General features: G+C 54.7%; 1 protein-coding gene across 3 annotated transcripts in view; it reads left to right on the top strand.

Moving 5' to 3' along the window:
- Nucleotides 1-7,013: 7,013 nt before the first annotated feature.
- LOC122546582 (mitochondrial import receptor subunit TOM40B-like) overlaps nucleotides 7,014-18,540 on the top strand; it is a 59,209-nt gene continuing 47,682 nt past the window's right edge. The window contains exons 1-4 of one of the 3 annotated variants that reach the window (XM_087981508.1): nucleotides 7,014-7,261; nucleotides 8,047-8,114; nucleotides 12,556-12,645; nucleotides 15,693-15,794. In XM_087981508.1, coding sequence (XP_087837634.1) covers nucleotides 7,177-7,261; nucleotides 8,047-8,114; nucleotides 12,556-12,645; nucleotides 15,693-15,794 — 345 coding nt within the window. In that variant the 5' untranslated portion in view covers nucleotides 7,014-7,176. Of the gene's footprint in view, nucleotides 7,262-8,046; nucleotides 8,115-11,569; nucleotides 11,685-12,555; nucleotides 12,646-15,692; nucleotides 15,795-18,540 lie in introns of those variants that run through there. The other 2 variants (XM_087981507.1, XM_087981509.1) reach the window with 2 other exon arrangements.

Below are 18,540 nucleotides of genomic sequence, written 5' to 3'. Positions count from 1 at the left end.
GCGGCACTCCCTCAGTACTGACTCTCTGACAGTGCGGCACTCCCTCAGTACTGACCCACCGACAATGCAACGTTCCCTCATTACTGACCCTCCGACAGTGCGGCCCTCCCTCAGTACTGACCCTCTGACAGTGCGACACTCCCTCAGTACTGACCCTCCAACAGTGCGGCACTACCTCAGTACATCCCCTCCGACAATGCGGCACTCCCTCAGTTCTGACCCTCCGACAGTTCGGCCCTCCCTCAGTACTGACCCTCCAACAGTGCGGCTCTCCCTCAGTACTGACCCTCCGACAGTGCGGCACTCCCTCAGTACTGACCCTCCGACAGTGCGGCACTCCCTCAGTTCTGACCCTCCGACAGTGCGGCACTCCCTCAGTTCTGACCCTCCGACAGTGCGGCACTCCCTCAGTACTGACCCTCCGACAGTGCGGCCCTCCCTCAGTACTGACCCTCCGACAGTGCGGCACTCCCTCAGTATTGACCCTCCGACAGTGTAGCACTCCCTCAGTACTGACCCTCCGACAGTGCGGACATCCCTCAGTACTGACCCTCCGACAGTGCGGACCTCCCTCAGTACTGACCATCCGACAGTGCGGCACTCCCTCAGTCCTGACCCTCCGACAGTGCGGCACTCCCTCAGTACTGACCCTCCGACAGTGTGGACCTCCCTCAGTACTGACCCTCCGACAGTGCGGCCCTCCCTCAGTACTGACCCTCCGACAGTGCGGACCTCCCTCAGTACTGACCCTCCGATAGTGCGGCACTCCCTCAGTACTGACCCTCCGACGGTGCGGCACTCCCTCAGTACTGACCCTCTGACAGTGCGGCCCTCCCTCAGTACTGACCCTCCGACAGTGCGGCACTCACTCAGTACTGACCCTCCGACAGTGCGGCACTCCCTCAGTACTGACCCTCCGACAGTGCGGCACTCACTCAGTACTGACCCTCCGACAGTGCGGCCCTCCCTCAGTACTGACCCTCCGACAGTGCGGCACTCACTCAGTACTGACCCTCCGACAGTGCGGCCCTCCCTCAGTACTGACCCTCTGACAGTGCGGCACTCCCTCAGTACTGACCCTCCGACAGTGCGGCACTCCCTCAGTACTGACCCTCCGATAGTGCGGCACTCCCTCAGTACTGACCCTCCGACAGTGCGGCACTCACTCAGTACTGACCCTCCGACAGTGCGGCCCTCCCTCAGTACTGACCCTCCGACAGTGCGGCACTCACTCAGTACTGACCCTCCGACAGTGCGGCCCTCCCTCAGTACTGACCCTCTGACAGTGCGGCACTCCCTCAGTACTGACCCTCCGACAGTGCGGCACTCCCTCAGTACTGACCCTCCGACAGTGCGGCACTCCCTCAGTACTGACCCTCCGACAGTGCGGCCCTCCCTCAGTACTGACCCTCCGACAGTGCGGCACTCCCTCAGTATTGACCCTCCGACAGTGCGGCACTCCCTCAGTACTGACCCTCCGACAGTGCGGACATCCCTCAGTACTGACCCTCCGACAGTGCGGACCTCCCTCAGTACTGACCATCCGACAGTGCGGCACTCCCTCAGTCCTGACCCTCCGACAGTGCGGCACTCCCTCAGTACTGACCCTCCGACAGTGCGGACCTCCCTCAGTACTGACCCTCCGACAGTGCGGCCCTCCCTCAGTACTGACCCTCCGACAGTGCGGACCTCCCTCAGTACTGACCCTCCGATAGTGCGGCACTCCCTCAGTACTGACCCTCCGACGGTGCGGCACTCCCTCAGTACTGACCCTCTGACAGTGCGGCCCTCCCTCAGTACTGACCCTCCGACAGTGCGGCACTCACTCAGTACTGACCCTCCGACAGTGCGGCACTCCCTCAGTACTGACCCTCCGACAGTGCGGCACTCCCTCAGTACTGACCCTCCGACAGTGCGGCCCTCCCTCAGTACTGACCCTCCGACAGTGCGGCACTCACTCAGTACTGACCCTCCGACAGTGCGGCCCTCCCTCAGTACTGACCCTCTGACAGTGCGGCACTCCCTCAGTACTGACCCTCCGACAGTGCGGCACTCCCTCAGTACTGACCCTCCGATAGTGCGGCACTCCCTCAGTACTGACCCTCCGACAGTGCGGCACTCCCTCAGTACTGACCCTCCGACAGTGCGGCCCTCCCTCAGTACTGACCCTCTGACAGTGCGGCACTCCCTCAGTACTGACCCTCCGGCAGTGCGGCGCTCCCTCAGTACTGACCCTATGACAGTGCTGCACTCCCTCAGTACTGACCCTCCGACAGTGCGGCACTCCCTCAGTACTGACCCTCCGACAGTGCGGACCTCCCTCAGTACTGACCATCCGACAGTGCGGCACTCCCTCAGTCCTGACCCTCCGACAGTGCGGCACTCCCTCAGTACTGACCCTCCGACAGTGCGGACCTCCCTCAGTACTGACCCTCCGACAGTGCGGCCCTCCCTCAGTACTGACCCTCCGACAGTGCGGACCTCCCTCAGTACTGACCCTCCGATAGTGCGGCACTCCCTCAGTACTGACCCTCCGACGGTGCGGCACTCCCTCAGTACTGACCCTCTGACAGTGCGGCCCTCCCTCAGTACTGACCCTCCGACAGTGCGGCACTCACTCAGTACTGACCCTCCGACAGTGCGGCACTCCCTCAGTACTGACCCTCCGACAGTGCGGCACTCCCTCAGTACTGACCCTCCGACAGTGCGGCCCTCCCTCAGTACTGACCCTCCGACAGTGCGGCACTCACTCAGTACTGACCCTCCGACAGTGCGGCCCTCCCTCAGTACTGACCCTCTGACAGTGCGGCACTCCCTCAGTACTGACCCTCCGACAGTGCGGCACTCCCTCAGTACTGACCCTCCGATAGTGCGGCACTCCCTCAGTACTGACCCTCCGACAGTGCGGCACTCCCTCAGTACTGACCCTCCGACAGTGCGGCCCTCCCTCAGTACTGACCCTCTGACAGTGCGGCACTCCCTCAGTACTGACCCTCCGGCAGTGCGGCGCTCCCTCAGTACTGACCCTATGACAGTGCTGCACTCCCTCAGTACTGACCCTCCGACAGTGCGGCACTCCCTCAGTACTGACCCTCCGACAGTGCGGCGCTCCCTCAGTTCTGACCCTCCGACAGTGCGGCACTCCCTCAGTACTGACCCTCCGACAGTGCGGCCCTCCCTCAGTACTGACCCTCCGACAGTGCGGCACTCCCTTAGTACTGACCCTATGACAGTGCTGCACTCCCTCAGTACTGACCCTCCGATAGTGCTGCACTCCCTCAGTACTGACCCTCCGACAGTGCGGCGCTCCCTCAGCACTGACCCTCCGACAGTGCGGCACTCCCTCAGTCAGTGTTGTAATGCAGTGAAAGTAAACCAATCATTGCCTCTCGAACTTGTTCAGTTGAGACTTTTGAAATAATAGATCTTGCCAGCCACTTTTTCAACTCTTTGCAAAAGTACAGTTTGATTTTACTGAAGAGTATAATTCTCACAAAACACCGGACCACCGACAAGGCATCCTAATTAATCCCTGATACCTAATCCCCGTCACGTGTGATTGTGAGCCCCTCCTCCCACAGTCACAGACAAACAGTCAGGCAACTGCTCATTGATAGATTACAGGGGAAAGTTGAAGAGTTGTCGTTTGCCAGTTTGATGGATTTCTTGCATGAGGGGTTGCCTTGGAAGTACTGAGAGTGGTGCTTGAATTCCCAAGTCACTGTTTGATAGAAACAACGTTAATAATCCCACACCAGGTTCCAGTCCGACAGGTTTATTTGGAAGCAGTAGCTTTCCGAGCACTGCTCCTTCATCAGGCACAACCCCCCCCTGATGAAGGAGCATCGCTCCGAAAGCTAGTGCTTCTAACTCAACCTGTTGGCCTGTAACCTGGGGATGTGTGATTTTTCACGTTGCACACCCCAGTCCAACACCGGTATCTCCACATTTCGACAGAAATAGACCTCTGCGGAGCATGGAATCGTTCCCACAGGTGGATGGTTCTTTTCTCAGGACTTTCAACAAATCAATAACTGTAGATGATAACAAAAAGTCAAGCTGAAAAATCACACAACACCCAGTTATAGTCCAACAGGTTTATTTGGAATCACACTAGCTTTCGGAGCGTCGCTCCTTCATCGGGTAGTTGCGGAGGTTCAGATCATGCTCACAGAATTTATAGTCAAAGGAGTCTGATGTCAGGGCGATGTGATACAGTGAACAATCTTCGATTAAAATTTCGCGACTCTCTAAATCTTTAGAAATAGAATCACTTGGACCTCACGTTGCAACACAGAGAGACTTTAACCTCACACCTTCAATGCATTACCTGAGCTGAGGTTGCACCCGGTGTTAAAAGCTCTGTTGAAAATGCGTCTTTAAACAGAAGCTCTGGAATTTACCAGCGAAGGAGCCGAAACGAATACGATCGTTCTAAAAGATGAAAGACTTCAGCTAAATTTGTTTAATATTACATCCTATGACACTGCAATCCTGTTGCTATAAATTCCGTGTCTCAAGAGCAAATCAAGTTGGCGCTGGATATGGCCGACCCCTTGCGCGCAGATCTAAGTTTCCTATTTCCTACAATCGTTCTGCTCTCTTTAAATTTTTGTTTTTGCCGCTGTTTAACCTATTGTTGACTTACCTACACTACTTAACTCTGTGATCTGCCTGTATTGCTCTGCAAGACAAAGGTTTTCACTGTGTCGCGGTACACGTGACAATCAATTCAATTCAGTTTAATGATTCTGCTCCACAGCCACCCGGATGAAGAAGCAGCAGTTCGAAATTTGCCTCCAAGCAAAACCCATCGGGCTATAACCTGGCATTGTGTAGTTTTTAACTTTGTCTGCCCCAATCCTACACCAGCACCTAGAGTCATAGAGATGTACAGCACGGAAACAGACCCTTCGGCCCCACCCGTCCATGCTGACCCAGATATCCCAACCCAATCTAGTCCCCACCTGCCAGCACCCGGCCCATATCCCTCCAAACCCTTCCTATTCATATACCCATCCAAATGCCTCTTAAATGTTGCAATTGTACCAGCCTCCACCACATCCTCTGGCAGCTCACTCCATACACGTACCACCCTCTGGGTGAAAAAGTTGCCCCTTAGGTCTCTTTTATATCTTTTCCCTCTAGTTCTGGACTCCCCCACCCCAGGGAAAAGACTTTGCCTATTTACTCTATTCACGCCCCTCATGATTTTGTAACCCTCTATAAGGTCACCCCTCAGCCTCCAGGGAAAACAGCCCCAGCCTGTTCAGCCCCTCCCCGTAGCTCAGATCCTCCAACCCTGGCAACATCCTTGTAAATCTTTTCTGAACCCTTTCAAGTTTCCCAACATCTTTCCGATAGGAAGGAGACCAGAATTGCACGCAATATTCCAACAGTGGCCTAACCAATGTCCTGTACAGCTGCAACATGACCTCCCAACTCCTGTACTCAAGACTCTGACCAATAACGGAAAGCATACCAAACGCCACCTTCACTATCCTATCTACCTGCGACTCCACTTTCAAGGAGCTATGAACCTGCACTCCAAATAACCTCCAAACCTCCGAATAACAAAAAGCAATACATAAAAACAGCCCCCCCTTCCAGAAATGTCACCAACAAAACAATGTGGAGTTTGCTCATGCTCCCCGTGTCTGCGTGGGTTTCCTCCGGGTGCTCCGGTTTCCTCCCACAGTCCAAAGATGTGCAGGTCAGGGTGGATTAGAGAAAGTGAGGGCTGCAGATGCTGGAGATCAGAGCCGAGAGCGTGTTGCTGGATAAGCACAGCCGGTCAGGCAGCCTCTGAGGGAGCAGGAGAGTCGCATTTCGGGCATAAGCCCTTCATTAGGAATGAGGTTTGTGGGGCAGGGTGCTGAGCGATAAATTGGTGGTGGGGTGGGGGGGGGGGGGGGGGGGGGGCAGGGAGATATGGTGGGGTTGGGGGGAAACGAGCTGAGAAAGCAATAGGTAAATGAAGGCGAGAGAGAGAAGGTGGTAAATTGGGAGGGTGGAGCGGATAGATGGGAAAGGTGATGGACAGGTCAGGAGGGTGGTGCTGAGTTGGAGGGTTGGGACTGGGATAAGGTGGGGGGGGGGGGGGAAGGGGAAAATGAGGAAACTGGTGAAATCCACATTGATCAGGTATGGTTGCAGGGTTCCGAGGCGGAAGATGAGGCGTTCCTCCTCCAGGCTTTGGGTGGGTAGGGTTTGGCGATGGATGAGGCCCAGGACCTGCATATCCATGATGGAGTTGGGGGGGAAGTGGGGTGGGGGGGGTGGCTGGAGTTGAAACGTTCAGCCACGGGGCAATGGTGCGGGTGTCCCAGAGATGCTCTCTGAAAACGATCCGCAAGATGTAGAGGAAGCCACACTGGGTGCAGTAGATGATGTGGATTTCCCATAGTTGAAAAGAGTGGTGCTGGAAAAGCACAGCCTGGGTCAGGCAGCATCCGAGCAGCAGGAGAGTGGGCGCTTTGGGCATAAATAAACTCTTCCTTCGTGTGCAGGCGAGGTGGGACAGCCGTGATTTCCTCAGAACTTTCAACAAGTCAATAACGTGATGACAAGATTACAGTGTTATACCCTTTGCATGGTCGGTGGGTTTGGATGGGCCAAATGGCCTCCATCCACACTGTCAGACAATGTGAGGGCCTTCCTCTCTCCAAGGAGAGAGCCACCTTCATTGTGGGACGGGGACGGGATTTGAACCCGTGGTCTCTCGCTGCTAGGAGCGGGGACGTGGCCGCTGCGCCACCAATTACTAAGCCCCGCCCCCTTCTAGGATGCTTTATAAAGATTCTTCATCAAGGCGTTGGCGCAGTTGGTGAGGGGGGAAAGACAATGATGTCACGGTGGTCGGTGCCGACGCCAGGCGCGTCGAGGACGGCCTGACGTCAGGGTGACACGGTGGCCTGTGTAAACGTCAGCGCGTGGAGTGCGGCCTGACGTCACGGCGTGGAGGGCGGGCTGACGTCACGGAGGGTGGAGGCCCGCCGGCGGACGGTGCGCAGCGCGCCTGCGCGGGAGGAGCCCCAAGATGGCGGCGCCCGTAGGCGGCGGTTGGTGTTGTTCAAAAAGCTGGAAATAGAGAGAGAGAGACAGAGACGGGACTCCCTCCGTGTCCAGGGCCCTTCTCCCCATGAGCGGGGGATTCCCACACACACCCTCGGCCCCATGGGGAATCGGGCGGCGGCCGAGCGCCGGCGGCGCCTCCTCCACAATCCCGGCGGCTTCGAGCGGCTGCACCGGCGGTGCAAAGGTCAGGGGTCACCGGGAGGGTGGGGCAAGGGTCAGGGAGGGGTCAAGGGTCACGCGGGGGTGGGGTGGGGTGGGGTGGGGTGGGGTGGGGGGTGTTCAGGTTATGAATGGGGAAGGGTGCAAGGGGTCACAGGGCAAAGGTCATGGGGTGAGCCAAGGGTCGCGGGGTGAGGGACACGGGTCAGGGGTCACCGAGATGAGGGGGTTGGCACGGCTCATGCACGGGTCGAGGATCATGCGGAGAAGGGCAGGGGTCACAGTGGGAAGAGGGCAGGGGTCATTTGATGAGATAAAGGTCTTGGGGGGTCATGAGTCGTTTGGGATGGGGGTCAAGGGTTACAGTGCAATGGGGGGGGGGGGAGAGGGCGCAGTCCACGGGGAGAGTGGGCAAAGGTCACCAGCAGACGGTACTTACAGTGGGAATAGGCGACCAGTCGTGGTGATGGTCAAGGGTTAGGGGGAGTAGGAACTATCAAGGGGAGTGGCATGGGGTGGGGAAGGCACGGGAGGAGCAGAGGGTTTGACATTGGAGAGGGTGGGGGAGGGGGTGTGGGGATGGTGGGGGGTGAACACTGGGGAGTCGGGGCCTTGGACACGCTAGACAGCAGTGCCCACTGTTTTGGTCATGGGGGTAGACAGTCTCTGGGGAGAAGTCACTTGCTGTCCAAGGAAAGAAGAGAGGTCATTGGCAGAGGGGTTCCCCTGTCTAGGTCGGGGCTCCCTCTCAGTATCCCGTACCTTCTCTTCTGTTAATCTTCAAAATTTCCTTTTACCCGAACCGGACAGATGTTTTCCCACAACAAATTGAAGGTGTCAAGCTGGTCATCAACAAAAACCTCAGCCAACACTTTCAGGTCAGTATTCAGCAAGCATCTCATTCATCAAACACTCCCAGGACAGGGACAGCACGGGGTTAGATACAGATTAAAGCTCACTCTACACCGTCCCCGATCAAACACTCCCAGGACAGGGACAGCACGGGGTTAGATACAGAGTAAAGCTCTCTCTACACTGTCCCCCATCAAACACTCCCAGGACAGGGACAGCACGGGGTTAGATACAGAGTAAAGCTCCCTCTACACTGTCCCCCATCAAACACTCCCAGGACAGGGACAGCACGGGGTTAGATACAGAGTAAAGCTCTCTCTGCACTGTCCCCCATCAAACACTCCCAGGACAGGGACAGCACGGGGTTAGATACAGAGTAAAGCTCCCTCTACACTGTCCCCCATCAAACATTCTCCAGACAGGGACAGCACGGGGTTAGATACAGAGTAAAGAACTCTCAACAGTGTCCCCCATCAAACACTCCCAGGACAGAAACAGCACAGCATTAGATATATATTTTTAAATTCATTTTGTGAGCGGTGGGGTGTGAGCTGCCTTCTTGACCCGCTGCAGTCCATTCCCCTCTTGACCCAGCCACACTTGAGGGGAACGGCGATATATTTCCGAATCAGGATGGTGAGGGGCTCAGAGGGGAACTTGCAGGGGGCTGGTGTTCCCATGTATCTGCTGCCCCTTGTCCTTCTGGATGGAAGTGGCCGTGGGGTTTGGAAGGTGCTGCCTGAGGATCTTTGGGGAATTTCTGCAGGGCATCTTGTAGATAGCACACACCGCTGCTACTGAGCGTCAGTTGGGGGAGGGAGTGAGGGGGTGTCTGTGGGTGTGGGGCCAATTAAGCGGGGGGCTGCTTTGTCCCTAGATGAGGTCGAGTTTCTTGCGTGTTGTTGGAGCTGCCCCCATCCAGGGGCAAGTGGGGAGTATTCCCTCACACCCTCCTGACCTGTGCCTTGTAGATGGTGGATAGACTTTGGAGTGTCAGGAGGTGAGTTACTCGCTGTAGTATCCCTAGTCTCTGACCTGCTTTTGTAATCACTGTGATTATGTGGTGAGTCTGGTTAAGTTTCTGGTCAATGGTAACCCCAAGGATGTTGACTGTGGGGGATTCCATGATGGTAAAACCGTTGAATGTCAAGGGGCGGTGATTAGAGTGTCTCTTATTGGCGATGGTCATTGCCTGGCATTTGTGTAACTTGCCACGTGTCGGCCCGAGCCTGGGTACTGTCCAGACCTTGTTGCATTTGAGCACGGACTGCTTCAGGGTCTGAGCCGTCGCGATTGGTGCTGAACACTGTGCAATCATCCCCCCTTCGGCCCTTATGGTGGAGGGAAGGTCATTGATGAAGCAGCTGAAGGTGGTTGGGGCCTAGGACACTCCCCTGAGGGACTCCTGCAGAGATGTCCTGGAGCTGAGCTGACTGACCCTCCAACAACCACGATCATCCCCCTGTGTGCCAGGTATGACTCTAACCAGCGGAGTGTTTGCCCGCGATACCCATTAATTCCAGTTTTGCCAGGGCTCCTTGATGCCACACTCGGTCGTATACAACCTTGATGTCAAGGGCTGTCCCTCTCCCCTCCCCTCCCCTCCTCTCTGGGATTCAGCTCTTTTGTCTGTGTTTGAACCAGAGCTGGAATGAGATCAGGAGCTGAGTGACCCTGGGGAAGCCCAAACTGGGCGTCACTGAGCAGGTTATTGCTGAGCAGGTGCTGCTTGATAGCACGGTTGGTGACCCCTTCCATCGAGATTGGACTGATGGGGATGGAAATTGGCCGGGTTGGTTTTGTCCTGCTTTTTGTGTTCAGGATATACTTGGACAATATTCCACATTGGCGTGTCGATGCCAGCGTTGCAACTGGGATTAGAGTCTCGATGAGAGCGGTGCTGGAAAAGCACAGCGGGTCAGACAGCATCCGAGGAGCAGGAGAATCGACGTTTCAGACAAAAGCCCTTCATCAGGATGTGTTTTTTGCCCGAAACGTCGATTCTCCTGCTCCTCGGATGCTGCCCGACCTGCTGTGCTTTTCCAGCACCGTGACTGTGTACGTGAACAGCTTGGCTCGGGGAGAGGCAGGTTCTGGAGCACACGTCTGCAGTACTATTGCGGGAATGTTATCAGGGCCCATAGCCTTTGTAGCATCCAGCCATTCCTTGATATCACGTGGAGTGAATCGAATTGGCTGGAGACTGCTTTCTGCGATGCTGGGGACCACTGGAGGAGGCTGAGGTGCACTCCTGCCTGAAGATTGCTGCGAAAGCATCAGCCTTACCTTTTGCACTGATGTGCTCTCCATCATTGAGGATGTTTGTGCAGGATCTCCTCCAGTGACTTGTTTCATCGTCCATCATGACTGGGTGTGACAGGAGTGCAGAGCTTGGATCTGATCCGTTAGTTGTGGGATCGCTTAGCTCTGTCTGTCACTTGGTGCAGATGCTGGTTGGTGGCATCATCAGGTTGACAGCTCATCCTCCGGCCTGCCTGGTGCTGCTCCCAGCATGCCCTCCTGCACTCTCCATTGAACCAGGGTTGACCTCCTGGCTTGACGGTAATGGGTGAGTCGGGGGGGGGGGGGGGGGATATACCGGGCCATGAGGTTCCAGATTGTGCTGGAGGACCGTTCTGCTGCTGTTGACGGCCCACAGCACCTCATGGATGTCCCTGTCTTGAGCTGCTGGGTCTGTTTGAAGTCTGTCCCATTGGGGATAGAGCCTCCCAACCTGATGGAGGGGATTCTCAATGGGAAGGTGGGACTTTGTCTCCATCAGGACAGTGCGGTGGTCACTCTTACCGATACTGTCGTGGGCAGATACATCTGCAGCCGGCTGGTTGGTGAGGATGAGGGTAGGGGTGTTTCTCCCTCCTGTTGGTTCCCCCCTCACCCCACAACCCAACCTGCCTCAGACCCCAGTCCAGCAGCGATGTCCTTTCGGACCCGACCAGCACGATCCGGAATGCTGCTGTCCCTGAGCCACCCCTTGGTGGTGGGCACTGAAATCCCCCCGCCCCACCCCCAGAGCACACTCTGTGTCCTCCAAGCGTGTATCTACACGGAGGGGGGGGGGGGTATTTATCCATCAGCCGAGGGAGGGTGGTGCGGGGGGACCAGTGGTAGGGTTCCTTGCCCGTGTTTAACCTGAAGACGTCCTGGGGACCAGAGTCAATATGGAGGACTCTCAGATCATTTCCCTCCCCTCTGTATCCCACTGTGTGCTGCCCCCTCTGTCCTTGGGTGTGACAGGACATATCCAGGGGTGGCGACGGTGGAGTCCGGGACATTGTCTCTAAGGTACGACTCTGTGAGTATGACTGTCAGGCTGTAGCTTGCCCAGCCTGTGAGAGAGCTCTTCCAGCGTTGGCACTAGCCCCCCCCCCCCAGATGGTAGTGAGGAGGGTCTTCACAGGGGAGGCAGGGCTGTTTCTGCCAGCGTCTGACCCAATGCCAGCTGACCCGTCCGGTTTCATTTCTTGAGGCTTTGGAGCAGTTGGTACAACTGGGCGGCTTGCTGGGCCATTTCAGAGGGCAACTGAGAGGTCAACCCCGTTGCTGAGGGACTGGAGTCATGTGTAGGCCCAGACCAGGTAAGGATGGCAGTTTCCTTCCCTGAATAACATTGAGGATCCAAAATCTGGATTGAGGCTGTTGTCAGGAGCAACCAGGAGCATGATTTACTGACTACAAAATGGCTTCTTAATGCCACCAACATAACAAAATGGCTTCTTAATGCCACCAACATAACAAAATGGCTTCTTAATGCCACCAACATAACAAAATGGCTTCTTAATGCCACCAACATAACAAAATGGCTTCTAACTCTGCTGAAAACTGCATTCCTGAACTAATTGAAAGAGATTAGCAAACAATGCGCTGTTCATCATATGAATTAACTAATATGACATTAGCAAAGTATCTCAATTGACCTTGGAAACCAGGTGTCCCGGAGATAAAGACGCGCAAAACATGTCAGTTCCCAGGAAAAATCATTGGTTTAATTTTATGTCTATTTGTCATTTTATTGGCTGTTCTGTTTGTTAAGAAACCTATAAAAGTTGTCTGTGTTTTAAGATTGTGCACAGATATTCCAAAGTGCAGCGAGGTGCGAAACATCTGCGTTGCTGGATAAACTAAGCCCTGTGTCATGATAAATTGTTAAAACTTGTTAAAAGAGACCGAGCTGCTAGTGTTTATTTGACCGATCGTGGAACTGTGAGGCCCCTCCCGGGGGGTTCAGATCTTCAACACGAATGAACCAGATGGGATTTTCCGACAGTCGGCAATGGATTCATGCTCCGCCATCTGCCGTGGCGGGAATCGAACCCGGATTCCCCAGAGCATTATCCGGGTTTCTGGATGCACAGTCCGCCGATAATACCACTCGGCCATCGGCCTCCCGTCGGTAGAGTAAAGCTCCCTCTGCCTCTCGCTGTAACCTCTTGCCTCGTGCTTCCACAGGCTGCTCACACCATCCACATGAGCTCGACATCACCGCATTACCACTTCAACGCAACGTACTCGGGGACTCAGCAGGCGGGTCCTGGCGAAGTAAGTCCGCGTTTGCGCTGCTGACCTGTTTGGGGTGTTGGGTTGGGGGCGCAGTGCATTCCCTCGGGTAACTCACTTCCAGGTCTGCGGGAGGCAGGTTTTCCACATCCTTGGCCTCTCTCGCTCTCTCCCCCCCCCCCCCCCCCCCCTTCCTGTTATTTCCCCCCCCCCCCCCTTCCTGTTATTTCCCCCCCCCCCCCCCCTCCTTTTTGTGGTTCCCTACTCCTCATCAATACCTCCTTTCCCCTCTCTGAATGTGAAGAGATTTGGTCAGTTAGGATTGTGTGTTGTGGGAGTTTCATTTTTATTAATTCACCCGTAAGATGTTGGCACGATAGCCAACATTGATTGCCTCGTCCCTAGTTGTCCCCCTTGAGAAGGTGGGGGTGAGCTGCCTTCCTGACCCGCTGCAGTCCGTGTGCTGTGGGTAGACCCACAATGCCCTGAGGGAGGGATTCTGACCCAGGCACACTGAGGGGAATGGCGATATATTCCCGAGTCGGGATGGTGAGGGGCTCAAAGGGGAACTTGCAGGAGGCTGGTGTATCTGCTGCCCCTTGTCCTTCTGGATGGAAGTGGCCGTGGGGTTTGGAAGGTGCTGCCTGAGGATCTTGGGTGAATTTCTGCAGGGCATCTTGTAGATAGTACACACCGCTGCTATTGAACGTCGGTGGGGGGAGGGAGGGGATGTGAAAAAAAGGGTTTGTGAACATAGGATTGACTACAGTGCGAGTAAATAGGACAGGGGTTGTTTTCATTGACATTGTATATGGTCAGAGTGAATGGGAAGGGGTTTGGATCCATTGGGATTTGTGTGCAGTGGGAGTGAATGGGAAGGGGTGTGGGTCCATTGGGAGTGTGTGCAGTGGGAGTGAATGGGAAGGGGTTTGGGTCCATTGGGATTGTGTGCAGTGGGAGTGAATGGGAAGGGGTTTGTGTCCATTGGGATTGTGTACAGTGGGGGTGAATGGGAAGGGGTTTGGGTCCATTGGGATTGTGTGCAGTGGGAGTGAATGGGAAGGGGTTTGGGTCCATTGGGATTGTGTGCAGTGGGAGTGAATGGGAAGGGGTTTGGGTCCATTGGGATTGTGTGCAGTGGGAGTGAATGGGAAGGGGTTTGTGTCCATTGGGATTGTGTACAGTGGGGGTGAATGGGAAGGGGTTTGGGTCCATTGGGATTGTGTGCAGTGGGAGTGAATGGGAAGGGGTTTGGGTCCATTGGGATTGTGTGCAGTGGGAGTGAATGGGAAGGGGTTTGGGTCCATTGGGATTGTGTACAGTGGGAGTGAATGGGAAGGGGTTTGGGTCCATTGGGATTGTGTGGAGTGGGAGTGAATGGGAAGGGGTTTGGGTCCATTGGGAGTGTGTGCAGTGGGAGTGAATGAGAAGGGGTTTGGGTCCATTGGGATTGTGTGCAGTGGGAGTGAATGGGAAGGGGTTTGGGACCATTGGGATTGTGTGCAGTGGGAGTGAATGAGAAGAGGTTTGGGTCCATTGGGATTGTGTGCAGTGGGAGTGAATGGGAAGGGGTTTGGGTCCATTGGGAGTGTGTGCAGTGGGAGTGAATGAGAAGGGGTTTGGGTCCATTGGGATTGTGTGGAGTGGGAGTGAATGGGAAGGGGTTTGGGTCCATTGGGAGTGTGTGCAGTGGGAGTGAATGAGAAGGGGTTTGGGTCCATTGGGATTGTGTGCAGTGGGAGTGAATGGGAAGGGGTTTGGGACCATTGGGATTGTGTGCAGTGGGAGTGAATGAGAAGAGGTTTGGGTCCATTGGGATTGTGTGCAGTGGGAGTGAATGGGAAGGGGTTTGGGTCCATTGGGATTGTGTGCAGTGGGAGTGAATGGGAAGGGGTTTGGGTCCATTGGGAGTGTGTGCAGTGGGAGTGAATGGGAAGGGGTTTGGGTCCATTGGGATTGTGTGCGGTGGGAGTGAATGGGAAGGGGTTTGGGTCCATTGGGAGTGTGTGCAGTGGGAGTGAATGGGAAGGGGTTTGGGTCCATTGGGATTGTGTGCGGTGGGAGTGAATGGGAAGGTGTTTGGGTCCATTGGGATTGTGTGGAGTGGGAGTGAATGGGAAGGGGTTTGGGACAATTGGGATTGTGTGGAGTGGGAGTGAATGGGAAGGGGTTTGGGACAATTGGGATTGTGTGCGGTGGGAGTGAATGGGAAGGGGTTTGGGTCCATTGGGATTGTGTGCGGTGGGAGTGAATGGGAAGGGGTTTGGGTCCATTGGGATTGTGGGCAGTGGGAGTGAGTGGGAAGGGGTTTGGGTCCATTGGGATTGTGTGCGGTGGGAGTGAATGGGAAAGGGTTTGGGTCAATTGGGATTGTGTGCAGTGGGAGTGATTGGGAAGCGGTTTGGGTCCATTGGGATTGTGTGCGGTGGGAGTGAATGGGAAGGGGTTTGGGTCTATTGGGATTGTGTGCGGTGGGAGTGAATGGGAAGGGGTCTGGGTCCATTGGGATTGTGTGCGGTGGGAGTGAATGGGAAGGGGTTTGGGACCATTGGGATTGTGTGCAGTGGGAGTGAATGAGAAGAGGTTTGGGTCCATTGGGATTGTGTGCGGTGGGAGTGAATGGGAAGGGGTTTGGGTCCATTGGGATTGTGTGCGGTGGGAGTGAATGGGAAGGTGTTTGGGTCCATTGGGATTGTGTGCGGTGGGAGTGAATGGGAAAGGGTTTGGGTCAATTGGGATTGTGTGCGGTGGGAGTGAATGGGAAGGGGTTTGTGTCCATTGGGATTGTGTGCAGTGGGGGTGATTGGGAAGGGGTTTGGGTCCATTGGGATTGTGTGCAGTGGGAGTGATTGGGAAGCGGTTTGGGTCCATTGGGATTGTGTGCGGTGGGAGTGAATGGGAAGGGGTTTGGGTCTATTGGGATTGTGTGCGGTGGGAGTGAATGGGAAGGGGTCTGGGTCCATTGGGATTGTGTGCAGTGGGAGTGAATGGGAAGGGGGTTTGGATCCATTGGGATTGTGTGCGGTGGGAGCGAATGGGATGGGGATTTGCGTCCTGAATCTCAGTTTTCCGTTCCTCTTCCATTGTAGAGCTTCCCGCTGCTGGTGGGTGAAATGGATAGTTCCGGAAGCTTAAATGCGCAGTGCGTCCTCCTGCTGGCCGCGAGGATCCGCGCGAAAGCAGCGTTTCAGGTCTGGCAACCTCCTGTCAGGAGGTCTCTCACAGAGCATCACGTTCCTTCAAGTAACCGGCGTTCGCCAACCCCGTACCCCCCCACCCCATCCAATCCCTTACCAGCCCTCAATCTTTAGAATGGCAACACATTGGTAGAATCTGAAACAGAGCCACTCAATTCAGTTCGAATGCAATCATCTCTTTGCTCACCAGTCCCGTTCTCGTTCCTCATGGTTGGAAAGCTCACCTGCCTTGGCTGGTCTGTTTTATGGGAGACGCAGAACCAGCAACTATACCTGTCTGGCTCTTCGATGGAGCTGACAGGTTAATCCCCCTCTGCCTCCACAGCACTGTCAGTGTTCCCCCTCCTTCTGGTCATTCTCCAGCATCCTTGTTCAGTTTGCTCCCTCTGCCTTTTCAGGCATCGTGTTTCAGTCACAAGACCTCGAACGGGATTCCCCTCTTGTCGCCACAGAGACGGGCGGCACACAAACGGACCCTTCGCTCCAACCAGTCCGTGCAAATCCCAAACTAACCTAATCCCAGCTGCCTGCACTCAGCCCGTATCCCTCCAAACCTGTCCTGCACACGTGCTGATCTTCTGTCACAGTACCCGCACCCACCTCTACTTCTAGAAATTCATTCCGCGCACAGACCAGTGTCTGTAAAAACATTTGTCCCTTGTGTCCTTTTTAAATCTTTCTCTTCTCGCTTCAAAAGTGCGCACCACCCTAATCTTGAAAATCCCCGCCCTCAGAGAAACAAAGCTGCCCTTCACCTTATTTATGCCCCTCATAATTTTGTAAATCTCCTGTGAGATTGCTCCTCGATCTCCATGAAAGAAAAGTCCTTATACCTCAAACCCCTCCATCCCCGGCAACCTCCTGGTAAATCCCTTCTGAACCCTCTCCGGGTTAATAATCTCCTTCCTGTAACAGGGCGCCCAGAACTGGGCACAGTGCTCCAGACGAGACCTCACCAATGTCCTGTACAACCCCAACATGAAGTCCCAATTTTTTTTTTTATAAACCAATTGTCCGAACCCTTGTGCGATTCTGTTTGTGATTCTCCCACTTGCAGGGATGGTGTTCCCTGATAAATTCAATCCCTTCAGGACTTCAGCTGCCTCCATCAAGTCTCCGAAACCAAACCATACTCAAAGTCGCTCTATCTTTAGCCTCATAAAATCCGCAAAGTGCAGAAAGAGATCATTCTGCCCAGCAAGTCTGCACTGAAGAGCATCCCACCCCATCCCTGTAATCCTGCATTCCCCATGGCTAACCAACCTCGCCTGCACATCCCGAAACACTATGGGGTAATTTAGCATGGCCAATCCACCCTAACCTACACATCCCTGAGCACTATGGGTAATTTAGCATGGCCAATCCACCCTAACCTACACATCCCTGAGCACTATGGGTAATTTAGCATGGCCAATCCACCCTAACCTACACATCCCTGAGCACTATGGGTAATTTAGCATGGCCAATCCACCCTAACCTGCACATTCCTGAACACTACGGGTAATTTAGCATGGCCAATCCACCCTGACCTACACATCCCTGAACACTATGGGTAATTTAGCACGGCCAATCCACCCGAACCTGCACATCCCTGAACACTATGGGTAATTTAGCATGGCCAATCCACCCTAACCTACACATCCCTGAACACTATGGGTAATTTAGCATGGCCAATCCACCCTAACCTACACATCCCTGAGCACTATGGGTAATTTAGCATGGCCAATCCACCCTAACCTGCACATTCCTGAACACTACGGGTAATTTAGCATGGCCAATCCACCCTGACCTACACATCCCTGAACACTATGGGTAATTTAGCACGGCCAATCCACCCGAACCTGCACATCCCTGAACACTATGGGTAATTTAGCATGGCCAATCCACCCTAATCTGCACATCCCTGGCCACTATGGGAAATTTAGCATGGCCCATCCACCCTAACCTGACATCCCTGAACACTATGGGTAATTTAGCATGGCCAATCCACCCTAACCTGCACATCCCTGAACACTATGGGTAATTTAGCATGGCCAATCCACCCTAACCTGCACATCCCTGGCCACTACGGGTAATTTAGCATGGCCAATCCACCCTGACCTGCACATCCCTGGGCATTCTGGGAAATTTAGCATGGCCAATCCACCCTAACCTGCTCATCTCTCGGCAGTATGGGTAATTTCGCATGGCCAATCCACCCAAACCTGCACATTCCTGGGCACGATGGATAATTTAGCATGGCCAATCCACCCTAACCTGCACATCCCTGGGCACAATGGGTAATTTAGCATGGCCAATCCACCCTCACCTGCACATCCCTGGGCACTTTGGGTAATTTAGCATGGCCAATCCACCCTAACGTGCACATCCCTGGGCACTATGGGTAATTTAGCATGGCTAATCCACCCTCACCTGCACATTCCTGAACAGTATGGGTAATTTAGCATGGCCAATCCACCCTAACGTGCACATCCCTGGGCACTATGGGCAATTTAGCATGGCCAATCCACCCTAACCTGCACATCCCTGGGCACTATGGGTAATTTAGCATGGCCGATCCACCCTAACCTGCACATCCCTGAGCACTATGGGTAATGTAGCATGGCCAATCCACCCTTATCTGCACATCCCTGAACACTATGGGGTAATTTAGCATGGCCAATCCAGCCTAACCTGCACATCCCTGGGCACTATGGGTAATTTAGCATGGCCAATCCACCATGACCTGCATATCCCTGAA

The sequence above is a fragment of the Chiloscyllium plagiosum genome, unplaced genomic scaffold (assembly GCF_037043375.1).
Source record: "Chiloscyllium plagiosum isolate Xiang-an unplaced genomic scaffold, Cpla_swu_hap1 HiC_scaffold_40, whole genome shotgun sequence".
Taxonomy (NCBI): Eukaryota; Metazoa; Chordata; class Chondrichthyes; order Orectolobiformes; family Hemiscylliidae; genus Chiloscyllium; species Chiloscyllium plagiosum.
This window is presented reverse-complemented; position numbering and strand designations above follow the sequence as displayed.